The 25,507-nt window shown below is 38.8% G+C and overlaps 1 protein-coding gene across 1 annotated transcript in view; it reads left to right on the top strand.

Moving 5' to 3' along the window:
* The window catches only part of LOC119856113 (contactin-associated protein-like 4), a 317,632-nt gene that overhangs the window by 30,657 nt on the left and 261,468 nt on the right, over positions 1-25,507 (top strand). Inside the window, exon 2 of the mRNA XM_038403253.2 lies at positions 20,741-20,851. Within this exon, the coding sequence (XP_038259181.1) occupies positions 20,741-20,851 (111 nt within the window). The remainder of the gene's footprint in view (positions 1-20,740; positions 20,852-25,507) is intronic.

The raw sequence follows: 25,507 nt of genomic DNA on the forward strand, positions 1-25,507 counted from the left end.
TAAAATACCCTTTAATGTGGAAACTAAAAACATGATTCTTCTCACAATGGTTTTAGCCAGTGTAACTCCATTGATTTAGCTGAAGTTTCTCCTGAGATTAAAATCAGATGCTAAACATCTGTATGTGTACTTTTACAATACTATGGGCCAGACCCTGGTGATAAAGTAGCCATGAAGTCAATGGACTGGCCTCCTGAGGATTCTTCTCCTCTAGGGAATTTTTATTGGTATTGAGCAGCCATAGTTGGTCCTACATCTCATCTGTTCTCAGCCCTCAGCAGAGAGGCCATGTTTGGAGGATATGAGGTGAGGCAGGGCATCACTGCATCCTGGTAATCTTCATCTGCCATCAGAATTGTTAGCATTGAAGTTTTATAGAAAGTGAATTTCAAAGTCAGTCACATGAATATTGATACCAAAAGTTCTTCATTCAAAGAACTCATCCACTTAATGAATAGAAACAATGCCAAGTGATGATTTCCTGTCAAATTTACCAACACAGCTCTACTACCAAAACTCAAATACATATAATTATTTCTGATCAGTTCATAGATCTGATTTGTTTAATTGCCAAACACCTCATAAAATACTTTCTCATAAATTTCAATCTGCCAGTATTATACTGTGAACAAGAAAAGCCTGAATTCCATGGACAATTTAGCATAATTGTTGCTGAAATGTAGGCTGCCAGATTAATAGGGTCAGATTGAAATCTAATTTACAGAGTTGTAGATCCATATGAATTTAGTTGGGTTCAGTGGAGTGGGTTTTGGATTTACAGTATTGTGAGATCAGAATTTGAATCATAGCTCTTTAGTATAGTTAGAATCCTATACTCCCCTCTTCTTGATGCATACCATTTTGCATACTGAGGATGCCTTATCTTTACATCACCACAATAAGGCAACCATACGGAGGCATGAATACATGGTTTTCAAAACAAAATCCTGAAATTGTATTCCATTCACCATGACACATCCCTTCTATGTGTATATTATATTGCTTCATAGCGTACGTGAAAGGAAAAAAACTGAATTGCTTTGCACGTTACAAAATTGTCCTTTCAAAGAAAAAACACCTATCAGTTAAAATGATTTTATCTACTTTAACATAGCATATTGGAAATAAGCTTTTAAAAAGGCTTGCTCTGTGATTCAGTATACAAAAACATTTTTCCTTAAAGTCTGTTCTGTATTTGGGACAAGTACATTACAGAAATGCAGGAACAGCTGTATGACACTTTTTTTTCTTCCTTATTTCTAACTGAGGGCCAGATTTGGAAACATTTTGGAACATGTAATCATCACAATAAAGATAATTCCTCCCCAGTACAGATAATATTTGTAGAAATTTGTAGAAAAATGTGCTGAGATGACTAGAACCTCCTAGAACCTGTTTGCACTGTTGTCAGAAATAATGAGCTATATACTTTGCTGCAGCCATATTTCACTTGGTGTAGGGGAGTGGCTGTCAAAGATCTGGTGACAGCTCCCTGAGTCTGCTTCGCCTGGCTCCTGTGCCTGTGAGAGCAGCCTAAGTGCTGCTTTAACTAATGCCCTTTGTGTAAGGTCCTTGAGGGCCCATACTGCGGTAGAGAATTGGGGTGGTAGCAGAGCTCCACCATGCCTCTTAGGGTATGTCTACACTGCAATAAAACAGATGTGGCTGGCCTGTGTCAGTTGACTCAGGCTTTGGGTAGTGGGGTATAAAAATGTGCATTGTAGATGTTTGGGCTCGGTTAGGAGCTCAGGCTCCAGGACACTCCATCTCTAGCATCTACACTGCAATTGTATAGCCCCAGAGCCCTGCAAGCCAGAGTCTGCTGATATGAACCAGCTATGGGTGTTTTATTGCAGTGTAGATTTAGGCTTACACTGGGGTTTTGGCGGGGTGGCTGGTGCAAGAGCTGCATCATCTCAGTTTATGCCAGTGGAGAGGGTCCTCGATGCAAGGGAAATTTAGCTAGCAGTTTACACCCTGAATTGCTGTTTAGGTGATGCAGAGGAGATTAATATTTTTCTTGTCCTTTACTAGCACAGTTTCCTGTGTTGCACTGCTTTTTGCTTTCTGCCAGATAGTGAAATAAACTATCTGCTAGGATAACATAAGAGCTGTGATAGAGCAGCTTTTGGAGCTGTGATAATTAAAGGACTTTTATAAAGGCCTAACCAGTCATTTCTTTTCCATATTGGCATGCTTTCTTCTTCTTCTTTGTTTTGTGGATATTAAAGTAGAACCATGCCAACTAGAATTGCTGTTAGATACAGGAAAAAACCTGCACTGAAAATAAGGTTTCAGTTACAGAAGAACAGGGTAATGTGATTCTGTGGTTGTTTGAAGCAGGGCCAGTATGAGTGATGCTATCCTCCATGTGGGTCAAGGAAAAGCACCATGCTTTCTTTTGGCCTCTTTCCTGGGATTCAGTAATCCCAGGGGTAGGGATTTGGTAGGTGGTAATCCTCCTCCCCTGTTGTATTTACTATGCCCAAAGATTGTATCAAGGCAGATTGTGCCTACCATCAGTTATTTGTTTTGTCCTAGAATGAAAATCATTGTATAATGTTTGTGTGTAAGATATATTTGTATTTTAACAAGTGTTTTCTCTCAGAGGGGGAAATTCACTGTGTGTGCAAAGAGCCAGAATAAGGCCTACACAACAGTTAAACCCTCACAATAAGACTTAAGTGGTACATGAATAAGCCTCGTGCTGCTGTTCTGAACAGGCGTGAAATTCATCCTCACAGCTTCTCCTCCGATGTGGCACTGCATTGCAAAGTGGTTCTCAAAGTCACTTCAATGGAATCAAATGGTGGCGCCATAAACACAAGATTGAGCCAAATTCTCTGCTGGTATAAATGGCCAAAACTCCATTGGGATCTATGAAGCTCCATATATTTAAAGCTGCAGAGAATTTGACCTTTGACTTGTTTGGATGGTGAAAGAGAAGTTCTTATTGTTAAAATGGGTATTTTAAAATTGGCCATTATTTATATATTTTGACATATTTTTCCAGTTGTGTGTCTCTGGAGCTCATTATAGCACAAATAATCTCAGGAGATATTGGCAAATATGGTCTTTGTTTTTAGGTTTTCCATACTGTGAGCTCTTCTCTTTCAGAACTCGGCAAGCCCACACCGACACAACACACTGTAACTCCTGAGTGAAGTCTGATTTTTAGCATTCATGCTAGAAGGTGAATCTAAAGATTATCAGGCTTTCTTAGAAAAATATTTACTTATCCATTTTACTTCTTTGTGGCCAAGTCCCTGATGCTTTACAAAGTGGACACGTGTTTTACTCTATGTACATAAATGGAAGTACTCACATGCATAAATTTAAGCACATGCATAACTCTTTTCTGGATCATGGCCTAAGTTGTTATATAGTTAAGTTTATCTCTCAAGACATACCTAAAAAAAGAAATGTAGAAAAAATATCACATTCCTAGCTATAGGCAGTTATGACTGACCTTCTGTTCCGTAAGGATACAAGGTTGCTTATCAGAAATATGAATCTGCTATATTTATAGATTTTTGCCCTACAACAGATGAATAGGGATTAAAAAGACACACAGATAGAAAATTAACACCTCTCCATGTCCCTTTTTATTTTCTCCAGTGTCCTTTTGTTGCAGGTAATTGAGTTTTAGTTCTCTCACCTCCTTACAACTCTACATCAATCTATACCTTTTCCAGTATTTCTCAGGGCATCTACTGGGTCCTATTGGTTTAGGAGAAACACAATACATATTTGATAAAGAACTACATATGCAGTTCTTATCTAATTTACATGGCTGCAAGACTGGACTCTTGATATGGATCCGCAATTGAGATTTTTTTTTTAAAGTGCAGCGTGCACCCATGCGTGCGCATACAATCTTCAGTCCACAAGATAGTTTTTCTTTACTCTCAAATTACAAATTGATTTATTAGAATATGAATGGAACACTGGACTATTTGGATTGTAGCAAGGTATTTGATGGTGTTTCTGGCAAAAAATATACCTTCAAAAATTAATATTGTTTTGGTTAGGATATGGGAATGGAAAAGGTGGAGTAATAATGATGTCATGTTTTAGGGATGAGTCTAATATGGAACGGGTAATAGTTCCGGTCATATTTAAAATCATTAATGATTCTGAAGGAGTAAACATCATATTAATTCAATTGGTAAATAATAAACTGGGAAGATTTTCAAATTCTAATAAATGCAGTAAAATATCTCACATCCATAGGCAATCTCGCCTCCTTTTTTATATCGAGGTTACATTTCCCCTCATTTAACAGTACTTCATGCTTTCAGCCTGCACAAACCATATGTGAAATTCATTTTAGTGATTTGGAGGTTTTCAGAATAAAGAAAATTAGGCTTAGTATGAATTGTATTTAAATATACACCCACACACAAGTGATAATCAGGAGCTGCTACATGTGAATCAATGAAGTTACAATATGGGAGAACTGTAATATGTTAAAGAAGAATCAAGGTCATTCTCCTTTTGGTTTGACTGAAGTATGATAACTAAGGCCAAAATCCTGCAATGGATTCATCATTGTGGAAACTTAAATTTTCATGGAATCCCATTGACTTCAGAGGAACACCCAATGTTTGTAAGGATTCGTGTTGGAAGATTTCATTACTGGATCAGAGGCTACCTGAGGTGATTAACTTTCACAGAAAATATGGTTGCTTTATTACAAGATCCCAAGATGTGTTTCACGAGTATAATTCCGCATTGAATTCAGTGTGTGTCAGTGACTGCACTTTAAAAGTTTGTTTGTTTTGAAATATTCTACTGGTCTGAGAGTTATTCCATATGTTTAAAATGGGAATATAGCTGGAACAGCTAATCTCTCCCAAAATGCATGACACCCTTTAGATGTGATCACTGTAAGTATGTTGAGTGCATCTTAGGATCAGGTCCTAAATTTTCATATACAAACATAGGTCCAAATTCTGATGACACAATGTAAATATGGTTTCAATCAATTGGCTTCAGTAGGGTCATTCTGGGTTTACCTTATTTAAATGAGCAGAATTAGGCCAATTCTTTCCATTTAGGTCAATTCTTCCATTTGTCTGCAGTTAATAACACATGGGCTGACTGATGGGGTTCTGAACAGATGCAGCAGTTCACCAACTCTCAATTTCATAATCAGAGTCCTAGACTGTACATTTTTGAGGCAGAAACCTTTAATTCTTGTCTGTAAACGACGTCAGAACACTTTTTTCGTACTAAAAGAACTTATGTTGTTAATTTTTCACACAAACTGACAGATTTGCTTTCACAGTCAAATATCCCAATAAAAATTGTTTTAAATAAAGTTTGATTTTAAAAAGGGCAAAAAAAAAAGACTTTGAATGGAAACTGTTAAAAAAATTCTATCATTATCTGGAAGGTCTTGTGGGAAAGAGAAAGGACATCTACAACTTCATTGATTATGCATTACAAAATAATTTGAATTTGTATAGAGAAACTTATATTAATCCTAACAAAATTTGCACCAACATCCCTGTTTATATTTCAGCTGAAAAATATATGAAAAACATAATGAAAATATATTGAATTTCAAAACATAATGGGATAGTATAAGAAGAATGACAATTTAATAATCCAGTGAGTAGTTATAAGGCAGTCTTTATTTCATAGGAAATGACATTCCAAGCAGTTACAAAATTAGTCTACCTACATGGTGGAGGGAACCTTTCAATACTGACTTAAAAATATATATCTTCAATATCAGTGAATTAAAATATCATTTTACTTTTAAATCACATTCATTTTTAGTCCAGTTCATAAACTGACTGTGCTCCCTTTCAAGGTCTTGCCATTTTACTAACCTACCACTCATTACCATTTTTTAATGTTTCCAGTCTGCATTACAGGAATTTATATATTGCATTAACCTTTTATACTTCTGCACAAAATGAACACAGTATATGTTTGTCTTTAAATGTTGGTGATGTTTCTTACCAATAAACTCATTCTTTATAACAATGTAACTGTACTCTGATAAATAGCTAAAGGTAAATAATGTTATCACCTATTCATATTAAAAGTTTCACTAATCAGCATGTTAATTTACAGAAAATACGTTTAAAAAGAGATGTGTAAACTAAGCTATATTAAAGCAAACCAAGTAGGTACTACTGAACAACAAAATCCACAAGTTTCAGATTCTGTTGATACTTTTTATTCATTCTACATGTTTCTGCTAGGTATGACTTGGATTTGATATAGACTAGTCATTGCCTTTTAAGTTTTCCCAGAGACAAACAGATAACTTTATCTCATGCCGACAGTATGTCCTTCTACTTTCCTATATTTACCATAGAAAATAACCTCTATCTGAAATATTCAAGGTATCTGCAAAATACTTGTTTATCTAAGATAGTCAGCAAGTTTAAGAGCTACCACTGTGCACCTTTAAAGTGAATAACTAGTATTTGATAGGAAATCTGTGCATTTTCCCATCAAATGACAATTTTATTCTCTTCTATTGTGTGATTGATTCATATTCCATCTTTAACCACTGAGGTCAGACACCAAGCAATCTACCGTAAGGTCACAATTTTAAAAATACGGGCTTGACCCAACAACAAGGGAAGGACTCTTATTATCTTCAAAGGGCATTGAGCTGTTTCTATTTCAGTTAAAAATTTAGGAGTCAGATTCAATTCTAGGCTGCCTCCTCTTGCTGTGCTGTAGCCCTCAGGCAAGCAACATAACCCAAAAGTGGGTGGCACTAGCTGAAAATGAGGTACAGACAGGATAGCGGGGAAAGGGCTGATTCAGATGGTCTTCTATGGAAGCAACAAAGGAGTTAGATGTTGGCCCTTGGTCCCCCATCCCTTCCCTATGCCAATTTCAAAGACCAGGCAGTTCCTTCATTTCACTATGTTACAGGCTAATAAAACAACTCGTTGGTTTTGACACGTTTTTCTCCATCTGTCAGCATGATTCAAAATTAAGTTGGCCACATAGTAAAGCAAAGAGAAAAATATTAAAAATGGAAAATACTTTAAGGATACCTCACAATGTTACTAACCATACAGAATGATGCATTTATATTGTAATGTGTGATCGTTTGCATGATTATTTTTGCTAAGATGAATTTATATCTTATTGAATGCTTCATCGTAATACTTTACTGCATAAGAGTTGTAGGGCAACAGATACCAAATGAGGCATGTCCCTTAAACTACAGCACAGGTGGCCATGGTAAATTAAACTCAGTCTCTCAATCTCAGACCTAATGAAAGTGTGGAAAGAGAGAGAGGGAGAGAGAGCTAATAGGCCAGATTCTGAGCCCTTTCTACATATTCCACCTAGTTATGATTTAGATTGGATATTGATGGTGGCCTTTAACTTTTTCCTAAAAACAGAACTTTTTCTCCAAACTATAATATGCCTTTCCCCCCTATATTTAACCATAGAAAACAGTCTTGGATACCTTTTTGACCACTTTGTCTGTATGCATTATGATCGTCTTTAGTTATATGATTGCATATCTGAATGTTCTTTTATCATAGTTTTTGTGTATAATTTCAGAGGTTTTAATAAAGTAAACTGAAAAACCAAAAATTCCATCATGTGGCAATGAATCAGCATCCACATTGGTTATCATCCGGGTTGGAACCTTTAGATCCACTATACAGACCTCTGCCACTTGAGCAAATGGAATCACAGACAGCAGTAATATGTTGTCATCATCCTGCATGTGGACAAGCACTAGAGAGGGATGGGACACTCACTTGGCTGGTGATTTTGCTGACAGCAGATGAATTGTCATGCTCAGAAATCTTGGTTTCCATTCTAGGAAGGAGTATACTCGAGTGGACACAGCCCTTTCTGCCCTGTCTAAGTCCTGTCTCTTCCTCGCTCCTGGCTCCTTATCCCAGTTCCGTTCTCCTGCCAGCTTTGTCCCAATCCCTCTCTTCAGTTTTCATCCCAGTCTCCTTTCCCAGCCAGTTCTAGCCCTGCCCCCACTACCTCATCCAATCTCAATCTCTCTCTCACATCCTTGCCACAGTCCCTCCAATATCTTTACCCAGCCAATCCTAGTTCCCCTCCACAAACCTTCTTGTCAGGTCTGTCACTCCTCCTTGTCACCTCCATTCTCCCCAACACTGGTTCTTAGTCCCAGTCTCCTTTTCCAGCCAGTCCCAGCCTCTCCTGTACTCTCCAGCTTGTGTATTCCTCCACAGCCAACTAGCTTCCACTCCCCACCCGTTTCTGACACTGGCTCCTAGTATCCTTTCCCAATGAATCAGTGTCTCCTTGCCAGCCAGTCCCAGTTTCTTTCCCTACTCCAGTCCCAGTCTCACCAGATTCCTTGTCCAATCTACTCCTTTCTCTTTCCCTTGTCTGGCTTTGGTGCCCTCTGCATTTGAAATAATCAGCTTCCTTTTCCATGCTGCCTGGATGCCAGCAGGAGTATCATTAAGATCAGAGAGAGAGAAAGAGAGAGAGAGAGAGAGTAGGATGACCAGATGTCCCGATTTTATAGGGACAGTCCTGATATTTGGAGTTTTTTCTTATAGAGGCTCCTATTACCTCCCTCCACTCTCTGTCCCGATTTTTCACATTTGCTGTCTGGTCACCCTAAGAGAGAGTGGCTCTTTACTCTCAGTTCCAGTATCTGGTGCAGAACAGCTGGGAATAGACATTACAGGAAAAGTACATGTTTGTCCCTGTAGCCGTGGGCTGTGAGGGGATGGAAAATGCTCAACCATTCTGTGGGCATGGCACATGTACAGTCTGCTCATAAATAAGAGCAGAGAGGCTGGAGCTTGCCCAGCACAGGAATATTTATGGAATTTAGCTGCTACAATAGAATAAACCCCTATTCAGCAAGTGCTAATAGCAATTTTTTAAAAGCTTTTAATTTGGCCATATTATTGGTAGATTTCCTCGGAGTTGGTAAAAGGCATGTCCCTGACAAAAAAGCTACCCCCTGCCAAATGTTAAGTCTAGGGGCACTAGAGCAGTTCAAAGAAAAGTCACTAGAATTTTTTAACATTGGCAAAAAAAAAGTATTTTCCCTGGTTCTTGGAAACGGCTATACCATTTTGGCTAAAATTTTCAACAAAAACAAAATCAGCCTCAGGCAGATATCTGCATGGAAAATTTCAGCCTGAATAGTTAATATCTTGAAAAGTTATAAGCAATTGAAAACAAGGTTTTATAATGGGAAGTATCTGGCAACTTGAATACCTAATCATGATCCAGAATGTTTTACAAAGCAATTTTAAGTGTTATTATCCGCATTTTCCAGCCCTGCCTAGGATACTTTCCAGCAAAAGAGTATAAGGTGGTGGTGGAGCAGACAGGTTGCTGTGAGTTAATGTGCATGTCTCATTATTCCCATTCATTTCAGAGCGCCTTCCAAATGTCATTTGAAGGCAGCATATGGACCTAATATAGTAAAACTCATACATAATGGTGGTCATTTTAAGTGAAATGGTGCTTATGTTTAATTCCAGGGAGGCATAGGTATCACCGGGATGTTGAAAATGGCAGAGACTCCAAAAGTTAATTAAGCTTAAGAGTAATATGGTGATGAATGATTTAAAAGCCACATGGCTCAATAATGGTTTAAATCCACAGCCCATGGTGGAGAGGAAGTGTAAACAGGAGTGCAGCTATTGTGCTAGGGTACTGCATGCACTGCTTCTCTAAAAAGAAAAGAAGTACTTGTGGCACCTTAGAGACTAACAAATTTATTTGAGAATAAGCTTCCGTGAGCTACAGCTCACTTCATCAGATGCATTCAGTGGAAAATACAGTGGGGAGATTTATATACACACACAGAGAACATGAAACAATGGGTATTACCATACATACTTGTAAGGAGAGTGATCACTTAAGATGAGCTATTACCAGGTAGGGAGCGTGGGGGGAAGGAAGAAAACCTTTTGTGGTGATAATCTAGGTGGGCCATTTCCAGCAGTTGACAAGAACGTCTGAGGAATGGTGTGGGGGGGAAATAACACGGGGAAATAGTTTTACTTTGTGTAATGACCCATCCACTCCCAGTCTCTATTCAAGCCTAAGTTAATTGTATCCAGTTTGTAAATTAAATACAATTCAGCAGTCTCTCGCTGGAGTCTGTTTTTGAAGTTTTTTTGTTGAAGGATGGCCACTCTGAGGTCTGTAATCGAGTGACCAGAGAGATTGAAGTGTTCTCCGACTGGTTTTTGAATGTTCTAATTCTTGACGTCTGATTTGTGTCCATTTATTCTTTTACGTAGCGACTGTCCAGTTTGACCAATGTACATGGCAGAGGGGCATTGCTGGCACATGATGGCATATATCACATTGGTAGATGCGCAGGTGAACGAGCCTCTGATAGTGTGGCTGATGTGATTAGGCCCTATGATGGTGTCCCCTGAATAGATATGTGAACACAGTTGGCAACGGGCTGTGTTGCAAGGATAGGTTCCTGGGTTTATGACATCATAGAACATCAGGTTTGGAAGGGACCTCAGGAGGTCATCTAGTCCAACCCCCTGCTCAAAGCAGGACCAATCCCCAATTTTTGCCCCAGATCCCAAATGGCCCCCTCAAGGATTGAACTCACAACCCTGGGTTTAGCAGGCCAATGCTCAAACCACTATCCCTCCCTAGTGGTTCTGTTTTGTGGTGTGTGGTTGCTGGTGAGTATTTGCTTCAGGTTGGGGGCTGTCTGTAAACAAGGACTGGCCTGTCTCCCAAGATCTGTGAGAGTGATGGGTCGTCCTTCAGGATAGGTTGTAGATCCTTGATGATGCGTTGGAGAGGGTTTAGTTGGGGGCTGAAGGTGATGGCTAGTGGCGTTCTGTTATTTTCTTTGTTGGGCCTGTCCTGTAGTAAGTGACTTCTGGGTACTCTTCTGGCTCTGTCAATCTGTTTCTTCACTTCAGCAAGTGGGTATTGTTGTTGTAAAATGCTTGATAGAGATCTTGTAGGTGTTTGTCTCTGTCTGGAGGTTGGAGCAAATGCGGTTGTATCGTAGAGCTTGGCTGTAGACAATAGACCGTGTGGTGTGATCTGGGTGAAAGCTGGAGGCATGTAAGTAGGAATAGCGGTCAGTAGGTTTCCAGTATAGGGTGGTGTTTATGTGACCATCGCTTATTAGCACCATACTGTCCAGGAAGTGGATCTCTTGTGTGGACTGGTCCAGGCTGAGGTTGATGGTGGGATGGAAATTGTTGAAATCATGGTGGAATTCCTCCAGGGCTTCTTTTTCATGGGTCCAGATGATGAAGATGTCATCAATGTAGTGCAAGTAGAGTAGAGGCATTAGGGGACGAGAGCTGAGGAAGCGTTGTTCTAAGTCAGCCATAAAAATGTTGGCATACTGTGGGGCCATGCGGATACCCATTGCAGTGCCGCTGATTTGAAGGTATACATTGTCCCCAAATGTGAAATAGTTATTGGTGAGGACAAAGTCACAAAGTTCATCCACTAGGTTAGCCGTGACATTATCGGGGATACTGTTCCTGATGGCTTGTAGTCCATCTTTGTGTGGAATGTTGGTGTAGACGGCTTCTACATCCATAGTGGCCAGGATGGTGTTTTTAGGTGTCTTCTCTGTACAGCATCTGTTACTCAGCCCTTTATGAAAGGAAGGTGGATCAGTGACCTTAACTTCACCCTTCTTGCCTCTTCTCCTCTACTTTGGGAGGGCTCATTACAGCATCAGCACTATCATGTGGACTTCTGTTGCACCCAAACCTCTGCACACATGCACAAGAGCAGCGGCTTTTCTTGCCATCAAACATTTTGCATATGCAATTGTGGTAATTAGGTGCCAAACTCCAGCATTTGTGCTCTTAAAGTAAATGCATATCTAAATAGGTGCCCATGCAAAATCTGTAAACCCAATATTGAGGGCTGGGTTGAGGATGGCTGAAAACTTTGACCTGAGATTTTTACAGTGATACACAGGATTCTAGTTGATGATTCGCTCTGAAATTGGAGAGATTAATGTCCCATACATATTCTTGATGATACAGGGGAAAGAGCTCAATCTAAATGATTTTTTTTTATTGCATAGAAGTTGAAATGGGTACTAACAATATCCTGAAGCGATCTCACAGTTTTTAACTTGTTTTTGTTTGAATGCTTTCTCCTTCAAGCACCCCTTAGCAAGCACTTGGGGTCAAAGATACTATCCAAATACATAAAACAATGTTATAAACAAGGCTACAATAGTTGCTTTACAATTTGACATGCTAGTCATGTTTAACTGATCCATATAAAACACGAGAAACTTTCTAACTGTAAGAACAGTAGGACAACAGAACAAACTGCCTAGGAAGGTTGTGGAAGCTCCTTTACTGGAGGTTTTCAAAAGGAGGCTGGATAGCCATCAGTCTTGGATGATTTAGACAAAAATCCTGCATCATGGCAGGGGGCTAGAATAGATGAGCCTTGTGGTCCCTTCTAACCCTCGTGGTTCTATGTTTCTATGACATGGCAGTATAAATGCTGTCTGTGAGTTGACATTAGTTTACTTGGAAGGTGCATGTTGAAATTCTCAAAGTTAGCATACTGTCAGTATTTTAAAGTTGTGGAGGGGGAAATAAACCCAAATATTTTGCATATACAGCACTTAGCTGTGCTTTTATAAGAAGGCTCTGCTGCTTACTTGATTATACTAAATCTGCACTGACATTATCGTATACTGAAGGACAAGGCTTTAGATAACTGGAATGAACAGTGCAATGTGATGGATGGAGCAAATATTTGTCTGCTAATACATACAGTCTCCTCTGTTTAAGTCTTGTAGCTTCAGGGTTTTTATTTTTAATTGTATTACAACTTTCTCCCACAATATGCACTGTTCTCTCCTGTATCTCTTTGATCTTCTCATTTTCAGACATCTGGTTTTTAAATAGCTGCTATTATGACTAAAGTCAGCATATTGCTCCATCAGCCCCTGGCAGAACTGGTACCACAACCAACTGAATATCTTCTCCTACTACCTCTCTGGAGACTGATTGTGCTAGGTCTGCAACCTGTTCACACTGTAGGCCTGAGATGTGAAAGTCTGTAGTGTGTCTCCAAACCAAGGTTCAAACATTATCACAATATGCTAGTGTTTCATCAAATGCACATTCTTTCTTCATGCAGGCTTTATTCAATACCAGATGTGTGTGAATAATACAGAAATTGGGTGTATGCAGTTATACATCTAGTATCATTGAATATTGTTTAACAAATTAGACTAGTTATCTGAAGAATTTAACAGTATTGCAAAGTTGATTATTAAATATAGTTCATTTTCCTCTTTTTAACTGGTGTAAAGAGAGTCCTCTTGAAGATATACATCTGTACATACTCATTCTAGAGTATGTGAATGAAACTCCCATAGAAAGTTCTAGGCCAAATTCAATGGTAATATATTGTCACGGAGCATAGAATCACCCAGCAGCACCTCCTGCTGGTCATCTTGGGGAATTAGTGTTCCAGCCTCTGGAGCGCCCTCTTCAGGCCAGTGTCTCACCTCCCCTGGCCCCCCATGTCCCTTCCAGATCCCGGTGCCCTTGTCTTGGGTGCTGCTCCCTGGCAGTACCCCACAGTTCTGGGTCTTCCCCTCCCAGGGGAATCCCCACCCACTATCCCCACCTCACCTCTGTCTTAGGCTACTGCCAGTCACCAACTAGCCCCCACTCCCTAAAGCAGACTGCAGTATAAGCCACTCATCACAGGCGAGGGGGTTTGGACCTGCTGCCTCTGCCTACCCGGGTCTGCCCCTGCAACCCCCGTACCTAATAGGCCTTCCCAGGCCTGCAGCCTGGGGCTTTCTAGGCTGGAGCCCCCAGCTCCTCTGGCCCTTCCCCAGCCCTGCTCTAATCTAATCTAGGTAATCTAATCCTGCTCAGCGCCTTGCAGCCAAGCCCTTCTCCCTCTTCAGGCAGAGGGAGACTCTCCTGGAACTTCTGGCTCAAAGCCTTTATAGAGCCAGCTGGGCCCTGATTGGGGCATGGCCCTCAGCTGCCGCCACTTCCCCCAATCAGCCATAGTTTCACTCCCTTCCCCAGCCCCAGCCCTCTGCAGGGCTTTTCCAACCCCTTCAGTGCTGGAGCAGATGTTCACCCTGCTACATATACATTCTATTATAATGTATAGGTCAGGAAAAGTTGGTCAGAAAACATGTCCATGGTTAGAATAGTGATAATAGTGTAGCTTTCACTGACTTGGCTTTCAGATATTGTACAAACTATGTGTAACTCCAATGCCAGGTGTTTAGTTACATTGTGAGCTCTCCTGGGCATGGACTGGCTGTTCATCTGTTTGAACAAAACCCAACACATGAGGCCTACTCTGATCCTAACTGGGGGATTCTGAATGCTACTGTAATATAAATGAATAGTAATAGGCATACTAAACAAGTCCCACTATGCCCCCATTAACTTATGAATCACCATCTTCAACACTCCCAGGGCCAAGTGAGTTTAAGCAAAGTGGGCATAGCTCCTGTTGGGTCAGATTCCTATCTCACATTACTGTGAATCAAGAGTAACACTGTTGAAATCAATAGAGTTATACTAATGTGACAGCAATGTGAGGTCAGAATTAGGCCAAATCGGTGGAGTTATGCCTATTTATATCAGAGGCGGAATTGGGTCTCAACTGAATACAAAATTTGTGTAATTTATCCTTGTTTTGGACATGTAATGAATATCATATCAATTAAATTTATACTATGTTGCCAATTAAAGTAATTTATTCATCATCTAATTATCATTTTAAGTCAGAATTAATTGTGGCTGCACATGATTATGTACATAACATTGTAGGTGAAAAATTGGGGTCAGGTTTGAGAATTGTTTGAAAATTTGTGATTTGATTTTTCAGTCTGTGCACTTACTACTCCAGTTAAGTCAATGATAGCTGCATATGCTTAGCTGGGGCGTTGAACTTTATGTTGATGACTGTCCTGACTCTTCTGGTTCTTCTCTGACTTCCTTGTTCACCTTAATTGCCCTGCATTAACACCCCCATCCACTACAATTGTCATTCCCTATACCTTGTTTTTACCAACAAGATGTATTCATAGATTAAAGCAGTCCTAGAATTTTACTTGACTCTTTATTCTCTTTCCCCTTATATCTGTGTTCTTACTTGCTAGGTCTAAACTTAGGGTTTACCTCACCTCTCATTTAGACTCCTGTAAATCAAGAGTAGCATCAGTAAAGTAAAGTAATACTGTTATAAAACTGATCAGTTTATAGCCTAGCTGAAAATATATTCCCTAGGTACATCATTCTTTATTAGCATCAATCTGGAAATGGCTGGCAAGAAGGCCTAATCTTACATAGACTTTTGTTTCACCACTTGAGTAAGGGAAAAAAGAGGCTAGTGCAGGAGACAATAGCCAATGTGGAGGAGTATTCTTGTAAGACATTACAAAGTAACTTTTTCACCAGACCCTACAGAAGTAATGAATAGTAGCCATGGAACCTACATTGAAACTAAACAATTTTTTCATGCATGTAATAAGTATTTCAGTTCTAAAACTAGCAAATGAAAATGATCTGTATGCAATATCTTTTATTAAATGCAATAAACAAGTCAATACAGACCACCTGACCATTATCAACTCTTGCAAGCTGTGTTTTGGCTTTAATTCAGGAGTTCTTACTAAATTTTGGGTTAAAATGAATAGTAACCCCGGAACCTCAATATTTGCTGGGTTTGATAAGCTATAGAGAACATGGCAGTGTCAGGTTTCTTTCCTAGAAAAATTCCCCACAGCTGCTGTACAATAAATGTATGATTACCCATAGATGTATTTACAGTAATTGGCTCATTTCTCTTCAGTCAATACATTGTACAAGACAAATCATTTTTGTCTTACAGTATTGTATTTTTGAATAATAGTTTATGCATATTTAGCTATTTCTGTGTGTGTCTAATATATATATATATATATAAAAGAGAGAGAGAGAGAGAGAGAGAGAATAAATATAATACAATGCATAATATATAGGTGTATATACTTAATGAGCACGGATGGGAATGTCATACAGAGCATTGTGCATGTAGTGCATTGTGCAGATATCAAAGTAAAGTTCTTATTAGATCTCCTAAATAGAATAAAATAGCACTGCTGAATATTCTCAGTGGTTTCTACAGATGAAGGGCACCTAATGGATAATGTAATCAGCAGACACAGACATTTAAGAGGCAGCTGATTCACCTGTCCAAAGTTAATGTGTTTTTTCTGCAGGTAACCCAGTTCTGATCCTGGGCTCCAATTCCTGACCTCTGACTTTGGCTCTGCCCCTTGGCTCTGGCATCTGGCTTCTGACTCTAGTTCTGAACTTGGGCTCTATTCCAGGCTATTGATTCCTGCTCTGATTACTGGGCCTGACTCCTGCTCCAACCACTAGGCACTACTGTCTATGTCCCCATTATGTAACAGTTTAATCAGCCGCAACAAAAACAAAAAGCTGATATGGCAAGTAAGGCTAATATCTCTGCTGAAAGTTGACCAGGTCTCCGCTTCTCCAGTATGAAGAAGACTCAATACTGGACATCTGGCCAATGCCAATACTGCAGGGAACTAGAGGCTGAATTAGCGCCCTTCCCCCTCCCCCTCAGGGCACTCCAACACTTATCTACTAATATCCAGGTAATGATGGATCAGTATCCAACACATCTCCAACTCCCTCTCTAGCTCTGGCATTCTGTGATACCCGACATGAGTATAGAGGTGCTAGTGGGTGCCTCAGGCAATTTCATGCATTTGGAGTTCATCTGGGCATACAATACCCCCACTCAGCAGAAGGACTCTCTTGAGTTAGTGAAGTCCATAGATGGGTCATTCAGGAGCAGTCACCCACCATACAGCTCCCCTAAGAGGTAACAACTCTTCCAGAGCAGCAAGAAGCCCTCTAGCTTGTGCTAATTCATACACCGTATTCACAAGTTATCCTTGGCATCCCTTGGCTCATACATCTGCTGGTAGTCAGGCACAGTATTCTTTGACTCTTCATCTTGCTGACAATCCTGTTTCCGGAGAGCAGACCTGAAACCTACAACTCTTTGCAGCTTATTTGGTCTTCCAGAGAATTCAGAGACATGAAGAGAGGATCCAAAGGCAACCTGGCAACCCTCATGACCTCCTCAATGGCTCCAGGAATTCCTGTTTAAATATCAACACTATGCTGATGTGTTTGCCAAAAAGCCAATACTCTATTACCTCATCACAGCTATGATTGCCTCATTCACCTTCAGCAGGGAGCAGAGGTTCCCTTCATTTACATTTTCTCCCTCTCTAAATCCTGAACAGGCTCTGGAGCTACCTCGAGGGAATTATCCTGCACACACGATATAATTTTTTTTTAGGGGGGGAAAAATCTTATTTTTTGTTCAGGAAAAACTATTTGCTGAATTTGATCTGAATTTGCAAATAGTTTCAGTTGCACCAAAACTGCAGTTTTCGTGAATTTACTATTTGATTAAAAATTTTGACTAAGAAACGTATATGACAGTGAAAAGAATTTTTTAGCCCTCATACATGCACGTGTGTGTTTGTGTGGGTGTACGTATATATAAAAAATATTAGGGCTGTTGATTAATCACAGTTAACTCAAGTGATTAACTCAAAAAAAGTAATCATGATAAAAAAATAGTCACCATTAATCACACTGTCACACAATAGAATGCTAATTGAAATGTATTAAATATTTTGGATGTTTTTCTTATTTTCAAATATATTGATTTCTATTACAACACAGAATACAAAATGTACAGTGCTCACTTTATATTATTTTTATTACAAATATTTGCACTGTAAAAAAGATCAACAAAAGAAATGGTATTTTTGATTCACCTCATACAAGTACTGTAGTGCAATCTCTTTATCATGAAAGTGTAACTTACAAATGTATTTTTTTTGTTACATACCTGCACTCAAAAACAAAACAATGTAAAACTTCAGAGCCTACAAGTCCACTCAGTCCTACTACTTGTACAGCCAATCACTAAGACAAACAAGTTTGTTTACATTTACAGGAGATACTGCTGACTGCTTCTTATTCACCAGAAAGTGAGAACAGGCATTCACATGGCTCTTTTGTAGCCAATATTGCAAGATATTTACATATAAATGTTTGTATGCCCCTTCATGCTTTGGCCACCATTTCAGAAGACATGCTTCCATGCTGATGATGCTTGTTAAAAAAATAATGTGTTGATTAAATTTGTGATTGAACTCCTTGGAGGAGAATTGTTTGTCTCCTGTTCTGTTTTATCCACATTCTGCCATATATTTCATGTTATAGCAGTCTCGGATGATGACCCAGCACATGTTCATTTTAAGAACACTTTCACAGCAGATTCGACAAAACATAAAGTAGGTACTGATGTGAGATTTCTAAAAATAGCTATAGCACTCGATCCAAGGCTTAAGAATCTGAAGTGCCGTCCCAAATCTGAGAGGGTTAGGGTGTGGAGCATGCTTTCAGAAGTCTTAAAAGAGCAACATCTAATGCTTAAACTACAGAACCCAAACTACCAAAATAGAAAATCAGCCTTCTGCTGGTGGCATATGACTCAGATGATGAAAATGAACATGCATGTGTCTGCTCTGCTTTGGATCATTATCAAACATAACCCATCATCAGCATGGATGCATGTCCTCTGGAATGGTGGTCAAAGAATGAAGGGACATATGAATCTTTAGCGCATCTGGCACGTAAATATCTTGCAACGCTGGCTACAACAGTGCCATGCAAACACCTGTTCTCACTTCAGGTAACATTGTAAACAAGAAGCGGGCAGCATTATCTCCTGCAGATGTAAACAAACTTGGTTGTCTGAGCGATTGGCTGAAGTAGGACTGAATGGACTTGTAGGCACTACAGTTTTACATTGTTTTATTTTTGAATGCAGTTATTTTTTGTACATAATTCTACATTTCTAAGTTCAACTTTCATGATAGAGATTGCACTACAGTACTTGAAGTAGGTGAATTGAAAAATACTATTTCTTTTGTTTTTTACAGTGCAAATACTTGTAATCAAAATAAATATAAAGTGAGCACTGTACACTTTGTATTCTGTGTTGTAATTGAAATCATATATTTGAACATGTAGAAAACATCAAAAATATTTTTTAAAAATGGTATTCTATTGTATTGTTGTTTAACGGTGTGTTATTTTTTTAATTGCTTGACAGCCCCAGTATGTGTAGTTGTATTAATTTTGCGTGTCATATTATTGTGGGTGTCTATCCCACACAGAAAAACAATACAAATGAATGACTAAGTCCAATCCTGCTTTCAAAATTCTCAATGAATCCAATGAAAGCTTGGCACAAGTAAGGACTTCAGTATCAAGCAGGTTGTAGCCCCATGTGTGCTGTAACTAAATGTTTCTATGCGATACATTGTATTTTCTCAGTATTTACTTGTATTGTTACTCATTTTGGCTGCAGACATGCAGTATGCTAACTGTGTCTAGTGAAGATTATGGGAGTTGAGTGAATTCATCCCCTTGGCAAATATGGTCAGCACCTCTTAAGAGAATGTCTTAAAAATTACTCTTTGTTTTTTCATCATCTTCTAAATTTAAACAAACTCAAGACTGTACCTTTGGTACAAAAGAACCACTACTAATTGGCAATAGAAACAATTATTCCTTAGAAATAGATAATTATTTCTTTAGTCCTTCATACATAGTATTTTTTTAAGTAAGAAAGATATCTTAGACTCATCCGTCTTCCTCTAGTTTTAATGCCAGTTGGATGAACACATCTCTTGATAGAAGTGGGAATTACCAGTGATCCTCCTTTTCCTCTTTGCATCTAGAAGATGCTCATGATCCCAGTAAGGGTTTCAGATACACAGGCCACACCTTAAAGAGTGATAGTTTACATAATTTCTCCTCTTTTTCTAAGCAACAAATACCAGCAAAGCATAGTCAGGAAAAGGCTTACTTACACTTTTTGTGCATTTTAAGTCAGTCCTCCTTCAGCTAAAACTAGAACAGATATTGATTCTCAATTTACATTTTGCAATATAAATGGAGAATGAACACATGTCCTGTGTAGTAATTGAGCTGGAGAGGGATTTAACATCCAAAATATTGATTAGAATCTGCTTACTTATGCACCATTGATTTTGAACTACAGTTAATCTCCTTATCTGAAACACTGTGATTTCTTTCTATATGAACTTGAGACTCGCATTCTAATAATTGTCTAACCCGTGATTTCATGTTGCTTCTACATCAAACACACACGCAATTGGCAAACTCAAGGTACCATCCTTTCTGGTATCCATCTTAATGTAGCTCTTTTTTTTTTTTTGGACGTAGTAATTTGATGTAATGTGGTTTTATTCAACACCTAGAGAAATATAGAGCTCAGATCAAAGCTTCATGCTGTTCAAGCTAAAGTAGGACTGGCAGGTGTCAGTACCTATCCCTGTAAATAGTAGCTAGTGAACTGTGAGCCATTTATCAAGTCTGTCTTCGAAGTTAGGTTAGAACTTGGAAAATATAAGGAGACAGAGAATATAGGAAATTACACCATGGTAATCTGACGAAATATAGGTGAGATAAAAAGTGATAGCTCAGTACTAATCTGGTACATATAATAGACCCTGAGACAAACATTCTGGAACATGCTTCCTCAAACAAAAGGCCAATTTAGATATTTTTTCCAGTGTTGGTTCTTGGTTATAATTTTCAGTAAGCAGTGTTCAGTGCATTAACCTGAACGTGATGTTTTTTCCTGACAGATAATTGTGATGATCAGCTGGTGTCTGCCTTGCCTCAGTCTTCGTTCAGCAGTTCATCAGAGCTGTCTAGCAGTCATAGTCCTGGCTTTGCAAGGCTTAATCGAAGAGATGGTGAGTCTATTTTCTGTTGATTTCTGCTTTATTTCCTCATTTTTTTCCAAAGCATTTGATTACATAGAAAAAGTAAATGAGGGTCAGTGAGTATTTTCAACTTGATCTTGTATAGAATGTTGAAATGATAAAGAGTGAGCATATATTTCTTTAAAAAATGTGTTTAAGGTTTTAGGAAATATAGGATTTTTATCACTAGGAGTTAGACCACTGTGTCATATACAAGTATTGAGGAGAGGTGTGGACATAACTGCATACATACTACTGGAGGAGTTTTGGTAATTTCATTTAATACTAACAGTAGATGAATCTGAATTGATTCAGAAAATCTATTTGGTTAAGCATCCAAATGTTTGAATACTTGAATTCATGAAATTGGACTGGAAATCTCCCAAGAAAAGGCTTTTTCATTAGTTTTCTAGTATCTTTGTTTCTATCATTAACTTCAAGGATTACGCTCCATAGGAACATTTCCAACATGTCTGTTTTCAATATATATATATATATATAATATATTTGCACTTCCTTATATCTGCCAGGAATGAAAACAGATGTGTTGGAAATGTTCTTATGGAGTGTAATCCTTGAAGTTAATGAGAGAAACAAAGATAGATATATACCAATATGGGGGAAAGTGGATATCCATTGGTAATATATGTTAACTGGTTGGGAATATGAGTAATTGCAAGAGGTCATTGAAAAATGGATAAAACTGTCATAAAAAGATCTATGAAAATTTGTTTTGTTTTGTGGAAATTCAAAATGTTGATGAAAATTCAAATTTTAATGTCTTTGATCATCTAATAATGACACAATATGCATTCACCTAACCTACATTGGAAGTTAATGACAAACTGCAACTACTGATATTTAGAGCCTTTTTTTTAGTGAAGGACAGCAGACAGTTGCAGTTTAGATGAGCATGCAATTGTGCCTCTACATTTGCATGCAAAATACTAGGAATTATGCAAGCAAATGTAGGTGTGCAAATATGTACTGAACTCTTGCCTCTTGTAATGACAGCGTGTCTTTTATATCTACCCAATTTCCATACCTAATTCTTATATATGTTTTCCATATTAGATTGGTCAATTTCTGGAATTAAAGCATACAAATGGACTTTATGGTACATCTTATTGTTTAATTAAAATGCAGTTAAAATTTGAATTTTTTTAGAAACAACTTTGCCGAATTATTGCAGGAAGATTTATTTAATTTAGAACTTGTAACAGAGGATCCAGAAAATATTTTCTTTAACTGCTATTTAACTAACTACAGTATAATTTTAAATGATCTATTGTGTCATGAAAAGGAAATTGTCTGAGAGAAGAGAATTTTTTGTAATTACTGTAAACATATTTTCTGTTGCTAATGACAAAAATCTATTAAAATATTTTGTGTGAAGGACAACTATTCTGAAGCTTTTTGACAATATCTGTGACATGATATGAATTCTTTGTCTAGAAAGAAAAATGAGTTAGACATTCATTCAAGGACAAATCACTGTTGACATTGTGTTGTACTAATTGCATATTAGTAATGACTAATTACACTCAAAAGCCAAAATAAAAAATAAACATAAGTATTTAGGGCATTGAAGAGAGAAAAACAAACTTTGAAATACCAAGAAATTTCAATAGTCAGCTTCATTGGGCATGTATCCAGGAAGTCAGTCATTCTTGTCAATAATGCACTCAAAGCAATTTTTCTTTTTTCCTGTGTGCCAAGGTGGTTCTTACCATCAATGTGGTACTGATGAGGAAGAGCAAAAACCTTCAGAAAAGATTTTAAGTAGCAATAAAGTGGAATGATGCAATGTGGAGTTATTGGTAAATAAAAGCCCATTGGCAGAAGTAGCTAAAAATATTTCTTTTTATAATTACTTTGTAGGGACCAAACTCTTAGTTAAGCTAAAAATATAAGTGAACAACAGCATTTTTTATTGTTTCTGAACAAGATTGCCTCAAGCTTAAGACTAGACTGTGACTTGGACTACACTCATGTGCAAGTCTAAGGGTGGAGTAAGAGCCGACCTTATACCCCTCTGTGATCTACCTGAACCTTGGGAGCAGGTGCATAAGAGTAAGAAAGGCTACTCACCTGTTTACTCTCTCCCTGGAGCAGATGGGCAAGCAATGGACAGAGTAGCTGAGCAGATTAGTTTGGGGCAGGAGGTAGGAATTTTCTGCTGCTCTGTGGCTGTACCAAATTACTACCCCTGACAGCAAAGAATAAGCAGTGAAGAAACTGTGGCCCAGATGTGTGCATCTCTAAGGCCACGTCTACACTACCCACCGGATCGGCAGATAGTGATCGATTTATCGCGTCTAGTGTAGATGTGATAAATCGATCCCCGATTGCTCTGCTGTCGACTCCGGAACTCCACCATGGAAAGAGGCGGAAGCGGAGTCGACGGGGGAGCGGTGGTGGCGGCGGTGGCCATTGATCCCGCGTCGCAAGGATGCGAAGTAAATGATTCTAAGTCGATCTAAGAGACGTCGACTTCAGCTACGCTATTCTCGTAGCTGAAGTTGCGTTCTTAGATCAATTCCCCCCCACCTCCAGTGTAGACCAGGCCTGAGTCTCCATACATTCCAGGGCTACACCTGAGCGGTACCTAAAATCACAATCTAGCCCTTAGTAATACAGCATTATTTCAGACACTGAAAAAAGCTCTGGTTATTAAGAGGTACTTAAATGCATTCAACTCACCCTATCTATTTAATAAGAATTTACATATATTGATACTTATGTAAGATAAGTGGTAATAATACTTGATACTTCCAGAGAGCTTTCTATCCTTGAATCTCCATGGTACATTGGAACTCATGTTGCACTCTGAAACGATTTATAGTGAAGTAGAATGAAAGTCCCAAATTGCTTCATTACAACAATGTGTAAATTGTAAATTTGATTAGTGTGAACCTCCGCTTAGAATAAAGTTGTTAAAATAAAATGACTTCATTATAAGAGGGATCGACTGTGTTCTGAAGTGTTCCTAAGGATGCTTACCTTAGGACCTTACTTTTCATTGCTTTGTGAGAAGATGGCAGGATTGTCTCAATAAGGTGCACTCCCAAGAATGTTAATTCATTTAGCTATATCTCTTAAACTATGAAATCTATCAGCATCATAGTAGAATGCATTATTACTTTTAAAATTGCCTTTGCCTTCCTCTTCCCTAATGTGCTCAGGCATTAGTAATGATCATAGCTTTACCTCTGGCATCTTTCTATTACACATATATCCAAAGCAGTGGGTTGTCTAATTAGAAGATTGCTAGCTCTCTGCCTACTCGTTCTTTACCTCTGAGGGTCACAGTACCCAGCAGGATACAGATCTGAATGTCTCATTCATCCATTATGCTCAGACATTTTGTTGATATAGTAGTTCATGACCAGACAACTTGTTTAGCCACCTTTACATGGCATGATCCAACTCCTCCTGGAGATGGAGAGGAAAAAAATCTTAAAATGCCCTCTAGCCTTCTATAAATTAGCTTTAATTTATGTTTTCTTTTTGAGTCCTGTAAGGATTCAGTATTAAGGCTGGCCCACTAGTGAATATTTTTTCCCACTAACAGGTTCACAGATCAGGATTTGACTTTTTTTTTTAACTTCTGTGTGTACTTTTCAATGAACATTTCTGTAATAATATTGTGTAGGTAACCATATGAGGAAGATAATTTAATCAGGAAATATAAGTATGTATTCATGAATATGTGTGTTTGCAGACAAATGAGTTTATTCACACAGGAAATGTTTGCCAAGCCAACCAGTATAGACTGGCCTTTTGGAGTTAGGAGTGAGGGGCCTGGGAGTCAGAGAGACTAGGAGAATGAGAAAGCCATTGATTTTTAAAAGGAAGCAACTCTGAATGGACAACATTCAGGGGAGATTAGATGGGATAGAAGAGTGGAAACTGAAGCACTTGAAAAGGCTCTTTAACTAGGGACATTTTGTACATGTTCCAGCCTGAGAACATGCGGGAAGTGTTTGCAGTTTGGCTAAGTATTGAGGCAGGGATCAATGCTTAGGGACAATCATCTGTGATACAGCAGGGCCAGGGAGCAGTGGGAGAGTGGTCATACTGAGTGCCAGGAAGTGGGCTCAACCAGAGGTTCTGGAGGAGTTGGAAGAGGGCCTGCAACATAGATTCATAGATTCATAGATACTAAGGTCAGAAGGGACCATTCTGATCATCTAGTCCGACCTCCTGCACAGCGCAGGCCACAGAATCTCACCCACCCACTCCTACAAAAAACCTCACCTATGTCTGAGCTATTGAAGTCCTTAAATCATGGTTTAAAGACTTCAAGGAGCAGAGAAGCCTCCCTCCAGTCACCCACGCCCCATGCTACAGAGGAAGGTGAAAAACCTCCAGGGCCTCTCCAATCTGCCCTGGAGGAAAATTCCTTCCCGATCCCAAATATGGCGATCAGCTAAACCCTGAGCATATGGGCAAGATTCACCAGCCAGATACCCAGGAAAGAATTTTCTGTAGTAACTCAGATCCCATCCATCTAATATCCCATCTCAGGGGATTAGTCCTATTTACCCTGAATATTTAAAGATCAATTACTTACCAAAATCCCATTATCCCATCATACCATCTCCTCCATAAACTTATCGAGTAGAATCTTAAAACCAGATAGAT

The sequence above is a fragment of the Dermochelys coriacea genome, chromosome 5 (genome assembly GCF_009764565.3).
Source record: "Dermochelys coriacea isolate rDerCor1 chromosome 5, rDerCor1.pri.v4, whole genome shotgun sequence".
In the NCBI taxonomy this organism is placed as follows: domain Eukaryota; kingdom Metazoa; phylum Chordata; order Testudines; family Dermochelyidae; genus Dermochelys; species Dermochelys coriacea.